The following is a 22,833-nucleotide window of genomic DNA, read 5'->3' as shown; positions in this document are numbered from 1 at the left end:
GTCCATCATGGTATGTGAAGTATTTCCTAGAAGCTGTACCCACACTCCTAAGTTTAACTTTACAATATTGCTCAATTTCATTACCTGTAATAACTTCTTATTCAGGCTATTTTCAGTGATCGGGGGAATTAATTTGTACTCTGAGATGCAGCCCTAAATGCACATGAGCAGGTGCACAGGCGACATACACCCTCAGCCTTCCTATTCACTCTGAGTAGGAAGGAACTGTGGAAATATAATTCCTGCGTCCAGATCACTGCTGCACACACACTCTCAAACATTCTGGTGTGGTTGTCTTATTCTAAAAATAGTGTTTGCACCCAGACAGATGACCTGAAAAACACATGGCCTCCGTTTCACAGGACGTTATAGCTGTGGACTCTTAAATAACTCCTGGCATCAAAGTTAAAAATAATCGCTTTGCCCCGATAGCCTTCACTCACTTGCAGGAATGTTTTTACTTACCTGTTGGCTCTTGCTCTGTTCACGAGACACTCACGTGGAATGTGCCTACTTACATTTTTCAACCCCCTTATTTAGGGGCGTTCCAGCCTCACTGCTGTATGACCAGAGGCTGTGAAGCTGCAGCTGTCAGGGTTAGTTCTCTGTGAGGACTCGCTGTCAGTGTGTACAGTAGTAAACTGCATGCTTTGGTGCTCGCCTTTCAGGCACCATCAGAGGTCTCATCAGCAAAGCAAAAGTTGTGGATGATACTTTTTAACCTTCTAGAAACTCAGCTAACTCATATATATAGGTATGTCCAGACTTAACATTTAATAAATGTTGACCTTCAGGTAGGCATGTGTCATAAAGCCTGCTTTCTTTAATGGAAGAGAAACTAAATTGGGAACAAAATGGGTGACCACTTGGGCTACTGTTTAGCCATGTAACCTTTGATTTTTCTCGTTTGTAAACTGTAGGGAAAATAATTTGTCTCCTAATTTACTGAGCATATTGTAAAGAAAAACGTGTTGATTATGAAATGTGTTTTGGGAGCCTTAGAAGAAAGGAATGAATATAAATTCATGGTAGTACAGTGATTATTAAATGATTCAAAACCTGATACCTAGAACGTCAAATTGTTGTTTTCCAAAGTTGGAATTACAGCTTGTTTAAGCTTATTCACATGATATGCTCTGCTTGAGAGGCATAAAATACTTGAATTTCTTTAATTTTAAATGTGTTTGCTGAGATTGTATGGATTTCTCTTTAAAGAAGAAGCTACTTAAAAAAACCATCTGGTGGTTGGGCTCTTTGCCCCTGGGTACATGCTGATGACCACGGATGAGAGGGACTCTGCATCTATTACTATGTAGGAAGCTTTGTTTTAGATTAATGCTATGGTTTTCACTACACTGAATGAAACCCATTCTCTCCCAATGTTTTAATCGCCTCTTAAGTTTTAGGATCGCTCTCTGACTAGTCAGTATAAAGATGATGCCTTGCTTCATGATAGCTGAGGTGGTCTCTGGTGAAGAACATGTTTTCTTTTTCCAGGAGCTTCTAAAATTTCTGACCCTGAATTTTGGTTGTACTAGATAGATTGCATTTCAGTGCACTCTTTTTAAAATCATGATTTATTAATAAGATATTTTAATATAATTTTCTCTGCTGTATTTGATGTTAAACTTTATTAGGTAAATATGAAAGCACTTAACACACATTTTGAATTAATTATTACCATTTGATATTTTAATGTATTATTTGCCTAGTTTTCAAGAAATGATCAAGAAAGCATCAATATATAGCCATCCCTTAGTTCATCGCTTAATGGATCTCAAAGCTAAAAAAGGTAAATTATTTTATGTTTCTTTATGTAATTTGGCCAATTCTAAGAAGAGAAACAACAGAATGTAAATGTTTACCTTTGCAGTGTTTGCTGATGTCATAAAGAGAGCTAGGACTTTTATCAATTGCATATTATATCTTATATGCATACTATATAATAAGCCATATTATACCTTGGCTTGTGTTTGCTAACCTGTAACTATCTCTAGTAATGTTTAATGTCCCCTGCTATACCTGTGGGCCTGATGATATGTTAGAGATAATTTGGACAGATAATAAATCAAATATATAGACTTGCTAGGTATTTAGAGTTTTTATTTTTTTAATCTGGAAAAGTGGAATAAATTTTTCCCCAAGTGCTGTACACTAAATATATGATTGTGATTTTGTGGTTATTTCTTTTCAGATAGGAAGATTGCAAGAGAGATAAAATAGTTTTATGTAAAACTAAAGATTTTTTACAAATGCTTCCATGAAAAATGATTTTAGGCTATAAAATATTTCTAGACTGTGCTTATGGTCCCTCTGATGTATTAATTAGAGGCAAATAATAATGTATTTTGACCTCTTGTGGTAAGGAGAATTTAAGGTTGAATTCTACCACCAGTGGAATTATTTGGAATTAACCCACTGTTTTTTACATCATCCTAAACATCAAGTATGACTTTGCATAGATTACGTAATATATCCCCACTGTCTTGAGATAAAAAGTGCAGACATATGCTCTTGACATAGACTAGAAGAATTATTACCATGGTTTTGTAGCACAGTTGTAGTACAAATTTAATTATCCTGACTTCTTTCTCTTTCTCCTTTACACTGTGGATATTTTCTAAGGACTAGAGTCCTGTTTTCTTCGCCTTTTTTAGGCATACCAGGTGGCCTCTACCTAGGTGAGCATGTCTTTAGGCCAAGAGAGCTGGGTGTATGCCCAGTGTTGGCAGCCTATGTAGCTTAAACATGTACGGTTTTGCTGTAGTAATTTTTGCAAATCTAAACATTTAAAGTCATAATCACTTAGAGAATCCAGCCATTTAGATGATTTGAATGAAGATGCAGTTTCTCTGCAGTTTATGAATAAAATGTCATCATTATCATTACCATAATGCTTGGTTTCAACTTTGCATATGATAATTCGGCAAATTACAAAGGCCATGGAAGAAGTTCAAGGTAAGGTGGAGACAGAACTAACAAGAAAATAGTTTACAACATGAACAGACACAGCCCATAATCACCTACATTGTCAGCTGAAGCTTTAAAAATACATTCATAGGCACAGTGCTAAGGGGATGAAGTGTGTGCCACTGGGACAGAGTCAGATTGCATTTTGTTGGAAAGGCTCCCACTAACCAGTAGAACACTCAGTTCTCAAGTACTGTAGGGTAGTGACTTTTCCTGTCCTAACTGTTTATACTTAGTCATCTTGTGCTTGGAAAGGATGGAGCAAACCCACAGCCCAGTTCTTGTATTTCAACACTGGCCTGAAGATCCAAAGAATTATAGGATGTCACTTAGTTATGTACAGATTAAAGTTAGGACTGTAGTGGATGCTAAAAATTCCTCTGTCTATGGTTTCTAATGTTGCATTATAATCTAAACTGTCTAAAACCTCATCCACGTTAACTATTCCGAATCTCTCAGGTTGCCTACTCTTGCCAACGGTGGCTCTCCGGCTGTTAGCACAAGTAGCAGTGTGTTATAAAGGACACTCCTCAGGGTCTGTAGCCTTGGAACAGGTTCGTACTAACCAGAGGCGCAGTGATTCCCATGCAGTGATTCCCAGATCTGTCCTTCCAGCTGCTTACTTGACGTCCTCCATTCTGCCTTGTGTTAGTTAGGAAGCAGATGCCAGAATGGGATTTAACATGCGCGAGATTTATTGGAGGAAATGTCTGTGGAGGGTAAAGGAGGAAGGAGCAGAAGTAGGCCGGGAGAGCCTTCGCATCACTGCAAGTCCAGGTGAGCAGAGGCTGCATCACAGCTCTGAGAAGGTCTTGGGCAGGCCCACAGGGAGCCACCCCACAGAAGCTGCCCCCTGGACAAGCATCCTCTGCAGCGGGAGAGGGGCCGGCTTAGGGGCAGCCCGGGGGAAGCCTGGCCTCCGAGGAGCCAGGTGAACCTGCTGCAGCACGTTCTCTTAATCCAAGCAGCACACCTCTGTAGCCAGCATGCCAGATGGCAGATCCAGATGCATTAAAAAATAATTTTGCTTTTGCAGATTTGCCCCTCCGCCTGTATTTTCTCTCTCAGTTTATGGCAACGTCATTTCTCCAGCTACCCCGAAACCTGGAATCATGCCAGTCTTTCCCCTTTCCCCACACCCGTCACCATCACATCCCGTTGATCTTTACCTCCTAATATGTTTCTGTACCCCTCACCCCCTGTTTGCAGCATCATCTTGCTTATTTCTTCTCTTGACTGTTGTAACTGCCTTCTAACTGGCCTCCCCAACCCTGGGCTGGCTCCCTTTCTTTATCCACAGATACATGATCTTTTTAAAAATTAACATCTTGTCACATTCTCCTCCTCCCTAAAATTCTTCAGTGCCTCAGTGTTTCCTATAGGATAAAATCGAGACTTCTTAGCATGACACACAGTGTTTTATCTCATGCTATGACCACCACTTATCCTATATTCGAGTTCTCAGAGTTTCCCAAATTGGAAAATTGGTCAAGAGTCTTTTGCCAGTGGGCTTCTGCACATGTAGATGCCTACGTACGGCGTATCTTGCCTTCTCTTATCTGACTTACAAACCCATAGTCATCAAGGCTCAGGCCATTCTTTGCTGAGCTCTCTGAGGCATGGAGCTTTCTCTTTCTGTTTTTGAGTTAACTAGTTAAGTCTCTATTCGACCACTTATATGTTGCTCTATCTTTGTATTCACAGTGCCCATGTACTCAGTAAATGAGGGAACGAATGAATTAGCTATAACTGAGGCCTAATGGCTGGACTTCAAATCTGCTCATTAGGGATGATCTTGTATTTCCAGCCACTAGTCAGTTGACTCTTTTCAGGACCAGGTACAATGTATTACTTAGGGATAGCACTAAGTCTTTCACAAGGATCTTCATAAATCTTTACAGAGTTGGATTAATGGAAAATATGGCCTTTATAAGCAACATTGCCTCAATAGAGGAAGAAGGAAGTTTGAGTAATTCTATTGCTGCTTAAGAAACATACCAAACTAGAGTCTTGAGTTAATATATTAATATACTAGTTGGAGTACTATAGCCGCATAATTACTAATGTGAAAATCATCCATTGACACGTTTTACATGTTTAAAAAGTAACCTGAATAAGTATCTGCTAGATAAGACTAATAAATGTTCCACGTATTGAATAAAAATAATTCAAACATGATTATCTGCCTCAGATATCTTCAAAACTCAGGGCTGAATGTCAAGTTTGAACGTCACTTATTGCCCTCGACAGGGCGTCTACCACTGCCTCAAGAGCTCACAAATTCACGCTTGGCTCCCAGACCCAGGGCTGCTGCCTCACTTCAGACTCTTGCATCTTTTGTCTAGATTATTACGTCTTCCCATTAGCTTCTAACGTAGCCTTAGCTGCTGCTGCCAGAAGTCAATTCTCAAATACCAATTTTGATTGTGTCAGTTCTTGTCCTAATGATTTTTATTGGCTCCTGTTCACCTTGTAGAAGAAAGGTCAACATTGCCCACAGGTCTGATCCCAGCCTGCTTTCTTCAGGCTTATTTTCTGCACCAGCTTGTACACCAGCTCCCCGGTCCTTCCAGGCTCTCAAGCTGGCCTCCACACCCTGGCAGTGTTGCATCTCCCTTGACCTTGCTTCCTTCCTTTTCTGCCTGGCAGCCTTCCCCTTCCCTCCACCTCAACTCAAATGTCTCCTCCTTGAGGATGCTTCTCCTGATTTGACCAAGCAGTGGTGCTTCCCATAGCACCTCAGAAATATTTCTTTTATTCCACTTATCACACTTCATTGACATCTGTTTAATTGTCTCTCCCTGGTACAATCCCAGCAGTAGGCTCTGAGTACAACTAGATTTGGTTCTGTTTTTTCCCACTTGCATCCTGAGCAGTGTCAGTAAAAAAATGAATTTTCTTTCTTTGGTAATTGTAGCTGTCATTTGAGCCACGTGATGAAAGTTACAGCTTCTTTTTATTCTTGAAAGTACATGGACATCCAGACAAAAAACATTTGTGAAAATGTCTCAAGAATTAGTTTCAACATAAGGGCCTGAGACCTTGACATTGCTGAGGCATTCAGAATTGTAGCTTTCAGGTTTACCTGTGACCATTCACTAATCTGAAAATACCTTTAACATCTTTAAAAAAAATTCTCTAGGTATTTCTAAGAAGCACATGACATTCATCTTTGAATAGAAGATTCGATTGAATGACAGTGTCTTTCATTTCGTTGAGGGGTTTTTACTTTAAATTTCACAGACAGTTTTCTGTGACAGCCCTCAAATGGAAGCTTGAATTCACTTGTCATAGCTATTAAAGAATTTTTTTTCTTTTCATCTATTTCTGTGATTTGACCCTTCCATTTATTATTGCTGTTATTGACCTTAAAAGTATAAAAGAGAAGAATACAGACAGAGCCTCTATTTTTGAAGGCTTCTTACAATCCAGCCTTGGAAATCAATTCACTGTCGAATTTTCCTCTTAAGAAAAATATCATCGTGAAGGGCAGAATCTTGCTAATTTTTACTTCATACTTGAAACCCCTTTAATTCTCTGGAGAACAAGAGCACCTGGTAGATTTTATTCACTATCAGCAAAGATTTAATAGCAGGAAAATGGTGTTAAGCCTTTTTATGTATAAAAAAGCATTAAAATAGATAAGCCTAAGAGAGCAACATAAATGTAATACTTTCTTGATTATGTTTTATTTACAATCTGTTTTAATATTTGTGTTCAATATTAAATTCATTAATAAAATAATACTCTAAGATTCTAGTAGATAGCTCTTATCTAATGGTATAGATATCAGAAGTTTTCTGATTTTCATGCCGGGAAACCAAATCCAACATTTTGTGTAGCATTTCCTCGTTTTAGTTATTTATCCTGAAGCCTAAGTACTAGATAACAAGCAGAGAATATGTATGGAAAAATTATTCTTCAGAAGTGTAAACCAGAATTCCGTTGTGTGATAATGCTGTTAATTTTTGGGGAAAGTTGCTGTTCAAATCTTACCTAAAAACCAAAATCCACTCATTCATTAACCTTCTCAAGATTCAATCCCATAATCAACAAATAACTAAGCATGCACTTCGAGGGGCCCACTCTTTGTGTATTATGTTTGGAGTATAGATGTCCCCCTGTTATTACAACAAGGTGACATTAGGGACACCTTTGTAATAGTGCAGCTCTTTGCGTTAGATTCCTGTCCAACGGTTCTTGTCATCAACCTTGAAATGGGTGGTGATATTGCTAAAACACTAAACTTGTCTTTTGATTTAAATGAATAACTATGGTTAAAATTGTTACCTCAGGGAGTTGCCTGGCGGTCCGGTGGTTAGGAGTCGGTGCTTTCACTGCGGTGGGCTGGGGTTCAATCCCTGGTCGGGGAATTAAGACCCTGCAAGCTGCAAGGCACAGCCAAAAAAAAATTCTTACCTCAAAATCTTTAAATAGAAGTTAATGCTGAAAAACAGCAAAGTTTTAAGATGGACATAATTGTTCGTGTGTGTACATTTGCTTTTAAAATCCAATGTATTACATCTAGACAAATTATTTCAAGTAGCCAAGTTCAGTATATTTTGGTTTCCTGCTATAAATTATGCTATTTTTTATGAGTGTCTCTTCTTACAGAATGAGTTGTAGTTACATAGCCTTTAAATGCCAAAGAGAATACTAAAACACTGTCAGTTAAATTTTCTTCAGCTTGATAATGTTTTCTAAAGGATATGTGGTCATCCTAGGTGTATGACTAATTTCAAATGACCATGTACGATGGATAGAATTGTGTTCTTTTAGAGTGTATGTGCAATTAATAGTGGTTACTGTTGTTTCATGAAATCTCTTAGAAGATTATTTTGGAGGGGTGTAAGTCATTTTTGATTATGTAATATATTCACATATATATTTTTAATCTCATTTCTATATAGAAGTAAAGATGTCATTCTTTAAAAAAAATGACTAGCTCTGTTTATTTAGAAAGATAGTGAAAAAACAGGAATTATTTGTTATTACACTTTAGTTGTTGGGACAGCAGCACTGATCTGGTCAACTAACCTTTAAAAGAAAGTGCAAAGTCGGAGATGTCAGTGTGGTAGCTGTAGATATTCACTGGCAAAGTTTTTAGAACAATGATTGGAACTTTAGGAGACGCTCCTGGGATTTAGTGTACTCTGACATCTATTAATCCCTGATACGTTAGGTGACTTGTCAAAGAAGTGCTGCATTTACAAGGGGTTTGCAAGGAGGCCCAAGAGGGCACATTCAGCTAAAGGTCAAGGAAGCAATTAATGTTCTCTGCTTTTCCCTAAAGAACTTCCAGAGCAAAAGCTGCCCCTCCACCCCCCATCTTAGCAAGGCAAGTGAATCTAGTGAAGTGAAAGTTAAAGTTCAAATACAACATATTACCAATATTATTTGGTTCTTAGAGCTATTCCTGTGAATGTGAATACATGCCGTGGTTTAAGGAGAAATATAGTGAAATATATTAGAAGAGGTGACTCATGCTGAAGACTATCCGTTTTTCATCTCTTTGTTTTCTCTGCATCTCTGCCAAAGGTCAGTGTTTGTGGTGGTGATAGAGTGGGTGGTAGAGGGGGGCCCCTCTGTGGCACACAGTGAGATTAGAGTCCTTTGGAGAATGCTTGGTTCTGTCTGGATCCTAGACAGGGCTCTGTGAAGGGATCACAGAATTTAGGACCGGAAATCATCTTGGCTGAATGTCCCTGCTGGATTATGGCCACTGAAGGAATTTTCCAACAAGGGCAAACTTAATTTACCTCCATCTTTCCACTATATTCCTCGAATGCTAGGAAATGATGTTATTGGAGCTCATAGGACAGTTTGACAACTACATCTTCCCTTAGGACTCAGAGACTCAAGACCCCTCACTCCCATTCTTGCCTCAGTGCCATGGAGAAATTGGAAAGTCTCTTGAGGCCTTCACTTACTTACATGGTGCATGTTCATCATCTCAGAAAGACCCCACTGTTGTATGTATATCTCTCTGTATTTTGTCTCATTCATCCATTCATCTATTCTTCTTTTACGCATTTCCTACTTCCTTTCCTTTTCCACCTCCCTCCTGGCAACCATTCTAGTGTGTTTGATATGTATCTTTGATAAATATTTTCACACATATCCATTTAAGGACTTGTGTAAAAATTTGGGGGTGGGGGCAGGATTGCTGGATTGTAGGACATTATACAAAATGTCCTACAAAATACCTTAGATTAACAAAATACCTTAGATTGCTCTCCAGAATGACTGCAACATTCTGTATTCTCACCAGTGGTACCTGAGGTTCTGCCATCCCCACGAGCCCCCTATCACTCAGCACTGTCCAGCTTCTAATTTTTGTCAAGTTTAATGAGTATAAGAGATACCTTGTTTTAATTTGTCTATATCTGAGTTGGAACATTTCCATGTTGCTTTGTGGCTTTTTTGGTTTCGTCTTCTGTAATCTGCCAGTTTATCTCCTTTGCTTATTTTTCATTGTGGTTACTATCTTTCTCCTTGTCAATTTGGAGGTTATACAGATTTCTTGTATATTCGAGATATTATCTCTTTTCAGTCTTAGACATTGTAGAAGATCTTTTCTCATCTGTCATCTTTTAATCTCATCCACACTTTTAACCTTCATTCACAGAATAGAAATCTTCACTTTTGATATAAGAATATTCATCACTTTTGGGTATTGTGGATTTTAAGAAGGTTCTCTCCTCCCTACTTTCACAAAGATATCATCTTATACTATTAAATTTTTTTTTCCTCTTACATTTGGTCTTTAATCCCTCTGGAATCTGCCTTTATAAAAGATTTTACGTAGAGATCCAGTTTTATTTTTCTCCATGTAATGTGGCAGCTAACCCACCCCCTCTATCTACATGGGTTTGTCTCTGAGATCCCTATTTTGCCCACTGGTCCATTTATCTCTTGCACCAATACCATACTGTTTTTGTTACTATGGCTTTGTGGTATACCTAAATATCTAATAAAGCAGATATTCTCCTACCTCTTATTCTTCTTTTACAAAGTTAACTCTTTATGGATGTTTATTCTTCCATTTAAGTTTTGGAGTGAGTATATCAAGTTTCTTAAAAAAGCTAACTGGAATTATGATTGATATTGTATTGAATATATATGACATTTTTATAGTATAAGTCACCCCATTTGTGTATAGAGCCTCTCTCCATTTATTCATATCATCTTTTATATCTTGTACTAAAAAATATTTCAAAACAGCAAGTATGAATTTGGGACTGCTGAATGTAATTTCAGCCTTGAGGTGTGTACAAGAATTTTGAAAGACGTGTTTTGAATGGCAGACATTTAACATATCATCTAGATGTAAGCAATGATTCTATTCTACTTGAAAATAAAGGACTGCAGCCCTAGATACTCTTATTGGTTAAGTTCTCTCTGAGGCAGGGCTTTGCCCAGCTCAGCCTACCTCATGAAGGGAGGTGGGAAGGGGGTATCAGCACATGAGGGCTGGCATTTTAAGGCACAGCTACCCCTCACACTAGGAAAAACCGTGGTCCAATCCACATTTTAAGCTGCTAATCAGATGAATGGCTTCTCCTGTCTTGCAAGGAGAAGCTAGTAAGGGACTAGAAAAGGAGGAAGACATGGGAAAATGTGCCAGAGTGTTCTAATGTATAACCTCATCTGTTTCCTGGATTATTCCCCAACTAGGGCTGTTCAAAGATGCCTCTTCATCTTTAAGCTCCCAGTCCCTTCTTTGGAGTAACAGTCTTACTTTCTCAGTTCACAGTGATGTCACCATTCTGCGGTAAATACCTCTAATCTATAATTTATCCTCCATGTATAGATACATAGACTCCATATCACATTGTTACCATTTTTTAAAAATTTTTTTTGTGTGTGAGAGAACATTTAAGATCTACTCTTTTAGCAAATTTCAAGTATACAGCACATTATTATTAACTGTAGTCATGGTGCTGTACATTAGATCTCCAGCACTTATTCATCTTACAAACTTTGTACCCTTTGACCTACATCGCCACGTTTCCCCCACCCCCTGCCCCTGGTAACCACCATTCTACTCACTGCTTCTACAAGTAACTATAGAATTTTCAATCAAGTACCACACAATCCAATATTTTTGTTTATGTGGTGATCTTGTTTTATCATTTAGTTTCATGACCAAAATATAATAACAGTTACAATGACAATAATTATAATAATTTATTGAACTCTATGTAACAAAGTGCTAAGCACATTATATACATCATCTCATTTAAATCTTCCAACACTATTTGATGTAGGTTCTTTTATCTTTCACATTTTACAAACAGGGAAATGGAGGCTTAGAGAGAGATGTGTATCTTGCTCCATAACTAGTTTTTTTTTTTTGCGGTACGCGGGCCTCTCCCTTTGCGGAGCACAGGCTCCGGACGCGCTGGCTCAGCGGGCCTAGCCGCTCCGCGGCATGTGGGATCTTCCCAGACCGGGGCACGAACCCGTGTCCCCTGCATTGGCAGGTGGGCTCTCAACCACTGCGCCACCAGGGAAGCCCCATAACTAGTTTCTGAATTCTTAGAGACAACTGGATTTTTAAAAATTATATCATAGCTTTTTAATAGTGCAGAGAGGGGCTTTAGAGCAACCAAAAAGGAGCTCAAATTTTGGCTCCTTCATTTACAATTTGCATGAGCTTGGTCAAGCTGACAAAGCCCTCTGAGTCTTAGTTTCATTATCTGTAAAAGTGCAAATAATAATGCCTACCTCACAAGTTGTTGCAAAAATTACGAGAAATATTATATACATATTTACCGTGGTCTGGCCTGTGAAGTATGTGCTCAGTAATTGGTGGTTGATGTTGCTTATGAAACATACGTGATATTGTGGATGTTAAGATGCCATGAGTTGTCACCAAATAATAATATAAAATAAGTAATAATAAAATAATACAAGGGTATATTGTTGGGTGGTATCAAATGTCTTTTGTCTGGATAAAGGCAGGTCATAAAAGATCTGCTACTATTCCATTATTCAAATAACTGGCATCGCACTGTGTAGCCAATACGAATAGTTGAGATCTTAGATTCCATCACCAATCTTTCTTTTGCTCTGTGAATAGATTGGTAGCCTTTAAAATACATTGCTTTTTAAAGAAGTATATCAGTAATTGTTTATTTCACATAGCATTGCAGAAATGTCTAATGGTGATTTCAACCTCAGTGAAATTCAGAAGGATGTTGCTATCCTGATGTATGAAATATTAGCTTCTGTTGAGTTATTTTCAAATAGCTTACCTTACTATTATTATGTTGCACCTAAAATCAGTGCCTATTCAAAAGCAACTTAGCATAAGTAGAGATGCTGCACCTCCATCAGGTTCTCCTTCGCTATGGTTTAGTACCACAACCACTGCCTTGTTGTGTTTTTTTTCCCCTCCTTTCAGAGAACAGAGAAGCCGATGATGACAGGAAAGTGGTTGCAGAGATCATGCGGAGGTGTTTTGTTCCAACTTTAGTAACAGCCATCTCCTGGGAGGGATTTCATTTCGTTGGTCATGAGATTCGGATTACTGAAGCCATGGATTGTTACGGTGCTATTGTTTGGCCATCGGTATGAATTCATACAAAGTTTGCTGCATTTCAATGAGTTCTCATCCAATGTTGTTCGTTATTATATACTGTTTGGAAGGAGAAAGGAGGCTCCATGGTTCTCTTTTGTGACCTCAAACAACACTAAAATTTAGAAATCACGAAATAGGGAAGATGCTTTTACCAATGACTTCTATTTCTGATTTGTAGCGTTAATAAAGAGTGTTGTTTACACCTTCAGTTTTTTGTGACTATAAGTCACAGAAGTTTAGAATAGTAAACATTTTAATTTCCCATTTAACTGGTTCCATTTGAGTTAAACAATTATAATGAAATCCATTTCAGTCTCAACACGCAGAATATTCTAAAAGACCACCACTTATTTATCAATTGTCCTATGAAGGGTGCAGACCCCCTCCCCCCACTGTCTGCCTCAATCCCAAACACACACTTCTTTTTTTCTTCTTTTATAAATTTATTTATTTTTGGCTGTGTTGGGTCTTTGTTGCTGTGCGCAGGCTTTCTCTAGTTGTGGTGAGTGGGGGCTACTCTTTGTTGCCGTGCATGGGCTTCTCATTGTGGTGGCTTCTCTTGTTGCAGAGCATGGGCTCTAGGCATGCGGGCTTCAGTAGTTGCGGCACGCGGGCTCAGTGGTTGTGGCTTACGGGCTCTAGAGCGCAGGCTCAGTAGTTGTGGCACATGGGCTTAGTTGTTCCGCGGCATGTGGGATCTTCCCGGACCAGGGCTTGAACCTGTGTCCCCTGCATTGGCAGGCGGATTCTTAACCACTGTGCCACCAGGGAAACCCCACACACTTCTTTAAAATGACTGTTATTATTAGAAGTTGCTTCTTTTAAGGATAATCAAGCCTAAGTAACTGAACTCTATATTCTTAGTTCTCTTTTCTCCCCAACAATCCCCAAGGACTTTTCCTATCCTAAGTGTTGAACCTATTGAAGGATGTACTTCTGTGGATAATTTTCTGTAGTGATGTGTATGGATGCACACATGCACTCACATGGGCTCACATATGTATCATAGCGTTCGTGGGGTATTTATCTAATAGAGTTTAATTTTACTTTCTGTGATTACTTGCCAAGCACTACTTTTTTCTTTTTTTGAATTTTCATAGGCCCTTGTTCTATGCTATTTTCTGGAAACAAATGTAAAGCAGTATAACATGGTTGACAAAAATGTGATTGAAATTGGAGCTGGAACAGGGTTAGTCTCCATCGTGGCGAGTTTACTTGGTAAGCAGGTGTTTTTGATTGAGTGGGATCAGCGAATTCCATTATCCTGTATCATTACTTGCTTTTACTATCCAGTTTACTATGACCTGGGCCTATTTTTAACCCCTTAATTTGTCGAATGGGCTTTATCAGGAAACTGATGTTAAAGTCACCCATTTGGTTTTCTGGGAAGCTGGATTTTTATCCTGGCTAACTGGGATGTGCACCCCAGCATCCTGACTGCTGGAGGACGTGTGAAATACTAGGCATAAGCAGAGCTGACTATGCGGACTCAGACGATCTTTATTTAAATTTTAGCCCCATTTCAACATTCCCATGTAGTTGTATATTCCTTTTGGGTTTTGAAGTCCTATGCTTTTATGAAAAAGCATCTGTTAGAATAGAGAAAGAGTATGAGAAATCACGTCTGCTTCTAAGTTTAGGCATTTGTCCATCAATTTTCTCAGTTATTTCCATTTTTCTTTTGCAATCCCTTGTTCTTTCACCAACATCTTCTTTTCCAACTAAATGTGTGATTGTCTATATGTATGCCTGAGCCTGCTTCAGTTCAGTCTTTTTTGTTGCTGTTATCTATTTCATGGCCTTAATTTAGCTGCCTTCTCTGACGTGTGCTGCCCACATCTGTCCTGATTTCCTTCATCTTCAGAAGTGCACACCTGCCACTCTAAAATCTTGAGAGGAATTCAAGATTTAGCAGTTTACAACTTTCTAAACACTGGGGAAATATAAGACCCTTGAAGTCCTCTCCAAATATAATTTTTAGATTGCTCTGTCTTGATATTGCTTTCTAAACTCACCATTCCATTTAGTATGGACAGTGTCAGAGGCACATTGGATTTATTCCTGAAGGCTTCCTCATTTAAGAGCAGAATTTGTGTTTTGGGAAGTCGTTCATTCATAATTAAAAAATATTTTTTTATTGGAGTATAATTGCTTTACAGTGTGTTAGTTTCTGCTGTACAACAAAGTGAATCAGCTGTATGTATACATATTTCTTCTCCCTCTTGGACCTCCCTGCCCCCCATCCCACCCATCTAGGTCATCACAGAGCACTGAGCTGAGCTCCCTGTGCTATAGTGCAGGTTCCCACTATTTATTTTACACATGGTAGTGTATTTATGTCAAACCTAATCCCCAAATTCATCCCACCCTCCCCTTCCCCACTGTGTCCACATGTCTGTTCTCTACGTCTGTGTCTCTATTCCTGCCCTGGAACTAGGTTCACCTGTACCGTTTTTCTAGATTCCACATACATGTGTTAATATACGATATTTGTTTTTCCCTTTCTTGCTTACTTCACTCTGTATGACAGACTCTAGGTCCATTCACATCTCTACAAATGACCCGGTTTCATTCCTTTTTATGGCTGAGTAATATTACATTGTACATATGTACCACATCTTCTTTATCCATTCATCTGTCAGTGGACACCTAGGTTGCTATCATGACCTGGCTATTGTAAATGGTGCTGCAATGAACATAGGGGTGCATGTGTCTTTTTGAATTATGGTTTGATCCTTTTGGTCTGCTCCTATAACTTGAAACAAATATCAAAAGGTGGAAACTTTGTTTAGTCAGTGATTATATTTACCTCTCTAGACACAAAGATCTAGAGGGTCGGGGGACAGAGGGGATCCTTCCTTATCTTGGGATTTTAAAAAGATTTGTGAAAAATGATAGACCCACCCACCCCACTAGAATGTAGAGATTCATATCTCTGTGATTCTACCAATGAAATGCTTATTTTCCTCCCATTTTAATATGTTCCAGAAAATACAGTCAGTGGCCAGAGAAACTTGCCATCTTGGGTGAAGAATGGGCTCTAAACCAGTCTGGGCTGAACTAGACTTCCCTTCCATTTCTTCTTTCATGTCTGATGATGTGGAATCAGCCAATCCTAGGCTTATTTACACATTGTTTTCAGGCTCTGCTACTGCTCAAAGTTCACTTTAAGGGCCAAATTTTATTGGTTTTTGCTTTCTGATTTCTTCCTGACAATGACCACCAGTATTCACTTTTACCTTGGGGATTCTTTATCTCTTCTTCATCTGAGCATTCTGTCCTCTGTCTATGATCTTTGGTTGTATGAGCACTATATGTGGGCATGAACATGGGTGTCCTGATACTTTCCATGTAATGACATTGAAAAGTCTTCTCTCCTCCCTCCATTTCTCACACTTGAGCACTTCCTGGTCAACGATACGATGCCCAGTGTTATATACACCCGTTTGGTCTCACGTGACTGGGGCTCAGACTTCTTTTAGTGAAGAACCCTTTCATCTTTCAATTGTGACATCTGATTGTTCCAATGAGGGTACCAAATACTTTGAATTTCCCTTTCTCTTGATTTTTTAAGTAGATAAATAGAAAATAACAGCAACAATAACAAAACAAGACAGACAAAAAACCAGGAGAACAGAAAAATGCAGCAGAGTGCAGAAGTGCCTGGGGAATCTAATTGTTTTTAAGGAGAGGCATAAAGGTGCCTTAGCATCCATTTTGAAGGGATTTCCCTCCTGTGTGTACTGACCAGTCCTTGACATGAGGTTAGCATTTGTGCAGAATTGCAAAGTGCATGGTGGCTTGAAACCTAATTGCTTTACCTTATCCCATGAAGGTTACTTTTCCTACTGTCCTTTGTTTCCCAGGTGCACACGTGACTGCCACAGATTTACCTGAGTTACTTGGAAACCTGCAATATAATATTTCCCAAAACACCAAAATGAAATGTAAGCATTTGCCTCAGGTTAAAGAGCTCTCCTGGGGTGTAGCTTTAGACAAGAACTTTCCCAAGGCTTCCAGCAACTTTGACTACATCCTGGCGGCCGATGTTGTCTATGCTCATCCATTTCTGGAAGAACTCCTCATTACCTTTGACCATCTGTGCAAAGAAACCACCGTCATCCTCTGGGTCATGAAATTCAGGTTGGAGAAGGAAAATAAATTTGTAGATAGATTTAAGGAGTTGTTTAACCTGGAGGAGATTTCCAGTTTCCCTAGCCTGAATATTAAATTGTATAAAGCTATGAAGAAAAATTGGAGGAGTGCATGATATCCTCAGAGGAGGACTTGGAAAGGGAAGGCAATTTCTAGTGATTATTATTGCTTTAACAAAGAACCTGGATGATCTGATATAGCTGACTTTCCCAAGGGGACACACACACACGCACACACACACGCACACGCACACACACACACACACACGTGCACACGCACCTTGCCCCAGACAGGGATTTTCCCAGATATAGCACACAGGTGTATAGGATGGCAAAGCCATTCTGTGTGGTAATTGGTTAGGACAATGTCTGCTTTCCTTATCTTTCTATAGTACCATTTATAATTATTATCGTCTTAATAAATGGTGCAGTTATTGTTAATGTATAACTGTAGAATGATGGTTAATAATAGTATGTCTAAAATGTTTTAAACATAAGCTTATGTGATTCTCTCTTTAGAAATAATGAAACGGACTATAGTGGGCTCTACAAATAAATCTGACTAGGCAGACAGAGAAGGTAATGGTCAATGTTAGATTATTGTGGCTTCATTAGTGCCAGCTTATTGGTGGTCTGTCTTCTCTGCTTGGCAGGGTGGGTCTCCAGCACACCCTCTGAAATCAGTCAAGCTGGTGGATTCGAGGTTACAGGCAAGGACATTTCACTCCAGTAAATGAAAAATGAATGGAAGAAAACATAAAATCAGTTGAGATTTTGGAGGAGCCATTGTTTTATTTTTAGGCCAAGTACAGTTATTCTGCATCACAGAAAGAGAAATAAATATAAAAACTTTTCATGTGTATAAAAATACACATGAAAAGATTTCAGTCTCTAATCTCAACCAGACATATGGCTGGTTTTAAAGTTTAAAGCTCTTCTGATAAACATATAGAGACCTAGATATTTGAAATCCTATGTGCTTTTTTTTTTTCCACAAGGACCTTAGAGATTAGAATAAAGTCTGAAGTAAGTAAAGTCAGTGCAAGAAGAGCAAAATATTAGGATTTTGTACCACGTAAGAAGTCTAGCAGTTGGTAACTCTTCTGGGTTCTCGGTGATGTTGGCTAGGCAGGCTCTGTGCCCTTGGGGTGGTACTTGCCCAGCCCTTTCTGCTTTGCTGGAAGTTCTCAGTCTACTCAGGGTTGAACAGAGCTGAAAAGTTTATTTCCTAGGACTCTGACCTTAAGCCAGGATGCAAATGTACTCTCAGTGGGTTTTTTGGTATGCACGGTTCCTGGGGCCATCTCTCAATAATTACCAGTATTTATACGCCCCTTTATAGTTTTCACAGCCTGCTGTGTACATAAAGTCAGCTAATCCTCACAAGCATTCTAAGAGTCTATGTAATATCAGTATCCCCACTGCACAGGTAAAGGAGCCGAGGCCACCAGGGGTGGAGCCACACAGCTGCAGAGTGGCAGCGCTAGGCACTCAGGCCCAGGTCTGAGTCCAGAGCCCGTGTTTTTTTTTTTTTTTTAACCATTGCTCTGCCTTTATGTATTTAAAACAGTAATTTTCCAACTCTTTTGTAAGTGAGTGAAGTCATTTCTTTCAAGTGAAATCAGTACCTGGAAAGGTAAGCAAATGCATCAGGAGAAGATGAGAATCTTTTTCTCTGGTGTCAGGGAGGCTTATTTAGAAGGTGACATTTAAGCGAAGCTGGAAGGAGGTGAGGGAAGCAGCAGTGCAGGTATTTGGGGAGGTGTGTCCCAGGCAGAAGGAACATCTCTGCCAGGACCTTAAAGCCGGAGCCCACCGGTCCTCAGGAGGAAACATCGGAGGCCAGTGAGCTCGGAGCAGGGCGAGCGGGGAGGCTAGGAAGCTTCAGTATCGGCGGCGGGACGGGGCCTTCGTGGCAGGCTGGGTTCTCCGGAAGCAGGCCAGGAGGCGGCATTTGATGTGCAGGCCATTTTTAGGGAGTGTCGTGGGGATCAAGACCTGTGGAAGGGGCAGAAGGAAGCGGGGCAAAGGTGGAGCTGCCGTCCACGGCCTCAGCCGACCCACCCCCATGGGGCTCTGGACCTGGGTGTGGGGACGGGGGGCGCTGAGACTGCTGAGCCTTGATAACCCGTGTCGCTCAGTCACCGGACGCGGGTGGCCCGGGAAGGCTGTGACCTTGGGCGAGGTGACTTACGCCGGGGGTGGGGTGAGGCGATGCCCGCGGACGTTGACAGCCCAGGGCCGCTGGCCAGCAGCGCTGCCCGCGTGGAGGCGATGAGTCCTCCTGAGGGGTCTGCGCAGCACATCAGGGCAGCCGCAACCTCAAGGCCATTGCGAGGACCTTGGCTCTTACTCCGGTGAAGCGGAGGATCGCGGGATGGTTTGGAGTAGAGGAGTGAAGCAGTTACCCCTCCGTGTAAGGACCACTCCGGCTGATGTTCCTAGGATACTACGCAGGGCGGAGGGACCAGCGGGGAGGCTGTGGTGAGCATGGCAGCCCGGGCCCCGGCGGGGACTGTGCCCGGAGGTGGCGAGAAGGGGTCGTTTCTAGAAGAGTCTGGAAGCTAATGCCCACCGACCTTCTCTCCATGTTGAGTATGAGTGTGAGGCTGACTCGGGAGTATTTGGTCCGAGCTGCTGGACATCACAGAACAAAGAACATCAGAGTCATCGGCTGAGAGGTCGTTTGCACAGCTCACGCGGGGAGCAAAAGAGTGAAGAGGGGCTGGAACGAGGACTGAGCCCCCAGGTGGCCGCGCTGAGGTCAGACACAGCTAGACCCGAGGTATGTTTTCGAGGCTCTGCCCTCCTTCCCCCAAATTATATTCGGGTCTGTTGACTCTGAAAGAATTTACTGCCACTGTGGTTTTTGAGCTGGCCAGCAGAGTCTCAAGGTTCCGAGAAACTGTCTCAGAGGCTTCTAGGAGGGTTTTAGGTGAAACAGCATGAATCTTGGGGTAACAAATGAAAAAAATGGCTCCTCTGCTAAAAAAAGGTTGTATATCACTACTAAGCTATTTTTAGTTAGACTAAAGTGTCCTTCTTTCAAAGACTGTGTTAGAACCAAGCCAGCCGTGTGGTTCTTAACAGTTCCTCTTTCTCCAAGTGTCAATCTGTCAAACACAATGCTCAACACCCATTGTTTTATTCTGTTTTATAGCATTCCCTTGCAAATTGGAGCACCCACCCACATACCCTGTGTCTCTCCTGCTTCACTCCATTCTGCGTGTTTGTCTACTTTTATCTTTGTGCTATCTTTTCTCCACACTTTTCTAGATTCAATTTTACAATAATTGAATTCCAAAAGATGTAATTTGAGTAGCTTTTTTCTATCTTACAGTTTTTTTTTTTAATGGCTAGGAATTGATGTGTTAACTTTAACCCAAGAGAATTTACTGTGAATTTTGCCTTTGCTCCCCTTCCTTCCTCCCTCCTTCCCTCCCTCCCTCCCTCTCTCTCTTTCTTTCTCTCTTTCTCTCTTTCTGTCTTTCATTCTGACAGGTTAAACTATGCTACTGAAAACCTTAGTCTATTTCTTGCAGTAACTTTCTGGGTTTCTAATAGAGTAACAATACTGACTGTCAAGGTTTTAATAGAGGTTATCACAGAATCATTATTGCTTCACAGCAGACATACCAACTTGCTGGCAATACTCTGCAGCTTAAAATTTCTGTTATATGCATGTAAACATGAGAGTTTTTGTGCCCCAGGCCATATCAGCTGACTTTAGGAAACTAAATACTGTACTCAAATCTTCTGTCTTAGAATTTACTGATTTATCCTATTTCATTTGTACCAATTTTTGTCTACCAGAATGTTAAAACATTGGTTTTCATGCCATATTAATATTTGGTTCCCTTTTTGGATAAAGAATTGTGGCATTGGGTGACTTCCTAAGAGATTTGGAGCCATAGAATAAAGAAAGAAGATGAGGAAACATAACACAATGGAATGTTCCTTTTTTTTTCCTTTAAATCCTCAGATTCCAGCAGCTTGGTGTTCTCTGTGAATGCCTGGTACACAGAGATCACGTCCAACTTGCTTTAAGCATTGCTGTTGGCATGAGAGCAGATAAGTAATTTCTGAATATCCTTTGGTAGTAAAACAGATCCACTGGGTAGGATTTTGATACAAGAAAATATTTACATGTACTAATTTTGAAAACAATCTTGGGACCTTGGGCTCTAGAAATAAAAGAATTAAAGTCAAATTAAGTAGATCAGATAAGTAAGCTTAGTGATAAGTTTAGAAGAAAGTTAATTATACTGTGCCTCTTTTCTCAATTCCACTTTAACTTAATTTTCATGGAAATCTACATGTGAAGGAAGTAAAAAAATTGTCAAATATGTGCATTTTTTCCACCAAATTATAAGGCAGTACTAAATAAGATTGGGAATGCAGCAGGTAAATCCTTTCACAAAATGTAGGGGATACGGGCAAAGCAAAATTGAAAAATCATAGATATTTGGTGGTGTGTTTGTGTGTGGACCTAATTCTTCATGTCTGCTTTATGGAGTCTGGAAATAGTTCACAAATGATTTCCACATCCAGGTTTTGACATTTTTGAGTTTGTGATTAAGTCTAGAATTGTGAAAGTTTGTGAAATTAAGTCTAGAATATTTACCTGCAAGCCCAATTTCAGTATGGGCTCTGCTTCCAAGTTTCACACATAATCAAAGACAGTGTTCTGTACAATTGTATGGTTGTATTAATGGGACAGTTGTGTCTTAGGTGGCCTTAGGTAGCATCAATTAGTTCTGTGGTCATACTAACTCCTTTTACTAAGAGTTTCTGGCCTGGACATGAGTATTTACTTGGATTGCGTATAGCTATGTTGTAGTTAGATTGCTGGGCACACACCATTGACTGCCTGTGCTATTGAACTAACCTTTGGCCTCTATCATCAACAATGCTTATACTGGGAAAGCTTGAAGGCAGGAGCTTTTCCTCTCACTTCTCTCAGTTTCTTTATTTCTGAGGCAGTTGTCTTTCCTTGAAATCCAGTCAAGTTTTAGAATTGGCACTCAACCATCAAGGAATTTAAAAGCATCACTAAAAATGAAAACAGATGTCCAGGTCAATTTTTCGATAAATGGCATTAACAGAAAAAAAAAGGAAAATATTGGCTATCTGCTGCTAATTACTAACACTTTAGCATACCAAAATGTATTGTTAGATTTTCTAAACAAAAGCACAAACTGACTAAAACTAAAATAAGGCATATAAAAATACTTTAATGGCTAGGCATTATTTCATAATGCCACAAATACAGGACACAAGGCATCTGAAAATTTTTTATTTGGTAATGCTAGATTTTGTAGCTTAGGCTTTTGAAAATTTCCATATTTTCATTGTCCACAGTCTGTATGTCTATACTCTTCTTTGTTTTGATTTTAAATTATCAGTCACCCCTTACCTTCAGTGGATTTTGTGTGTGTGTGTGTGTGTGTGTGTGATGATTTAATTTGGGTTTTCTTATCTGATGCCATGGTTTAATTTGGGTTTCTTATCTCTTTCTGTGTTTCCTTTGTTGGAAGAGTATAAATCATAATGGTAAAGGTTTTCTCTTTGTCCCAAACCATCATAAATAGCCCAAAGAACAGGCCATAAAAATGTAAGAAATTCTTAGATTAAAAAACATGAGTAATGTTTTTTACCCACCTGGTGTTCAGAGGTAAAAGTACAGTTTGCAACTAGTAAATTATTAACACTTTTCTACCAAGGATTTCCTTCTTCCTTAGGATCTCTGTGATTAATATGTCATCAGTTTAAGAATGAGAAGGGTGTCAAACATTATAAACATATTTTATAATCATGTATTCAAAAGAGGAATTGAGGAATAATTCTAATATGATTATAATTAGTTGGAATAATTATACAATTATTCTAATAAATATAATATATAATAAGAATGTGCAGCATTCTTGGGGTGGGGGGAGCAAAGTGCTAGAGCGGCTGGGAACAGATTTCATATTTTTTTGAAGGTAATTCAAGGAGACTTAAAGGCAATTAATTATAAGAATGCAAAATAACTAATGTAAATACCTTTTACTTTCCTGATATTTTATTTTTCTTCTCTAGGTAGCCATCTAATGGCTGTCATTCATTCATTCATTCATTCAG

At 39.6% G+C, this 22,833-nt stretch overlaps 1 protein-coding gene across 1 annotated transcript; it reads left to right on the top strand.

Moving 5' to 3' along the window:
* The first annotated feature begins 1,712 nt into the window (after positions 1-1,712).
* LOC111176404 (methyltransferase-like protein 21E) lies at positions 1,713-20,164 on the top strand. The gene is made up of 4 exons (XM_022576814.2): positions 1,713-1,792; positions 12,380-12,546; positions 13,657-13,774; positions 16,423-20,164. The coding sequence occupies exons 1-4, from the start codon at positions 1,723-1,725 to the stop codon at positions 16,824-16,826; spliced, it is 759 nt and encodes a 252-aa protein (XP_022432522.2). The 5' UTR covers positions 1,713-1,722; the 3' UTR covers positions 16,827-20,164.
* The last annotated feature ends 2,669 nt before the right edge of the window (positions 20,165-22,833 follow it).

The sequence above is a fragment of the Delphinapterus leucas genome, chromosome 18 (genome assembly GCF_059928025.1).
Source record: "Delphinapterus leucas isolate spDelLeu-1000000601 "Yukka" chromosome 18, BTC_Dleu_Yukka2, whole genome shotgun sequence".
Lineage (NCBI taxonomy): Eukaryota > Metazoa > Chordata > Mammalia > Artiodactyla > Monodontidae > Delphinapterus > Delphinapterus leucas.
Note: the sequence above shows the minus strand (reverse complement) of the source record. Positions and strands in the feature narration are given on the sequence as shown.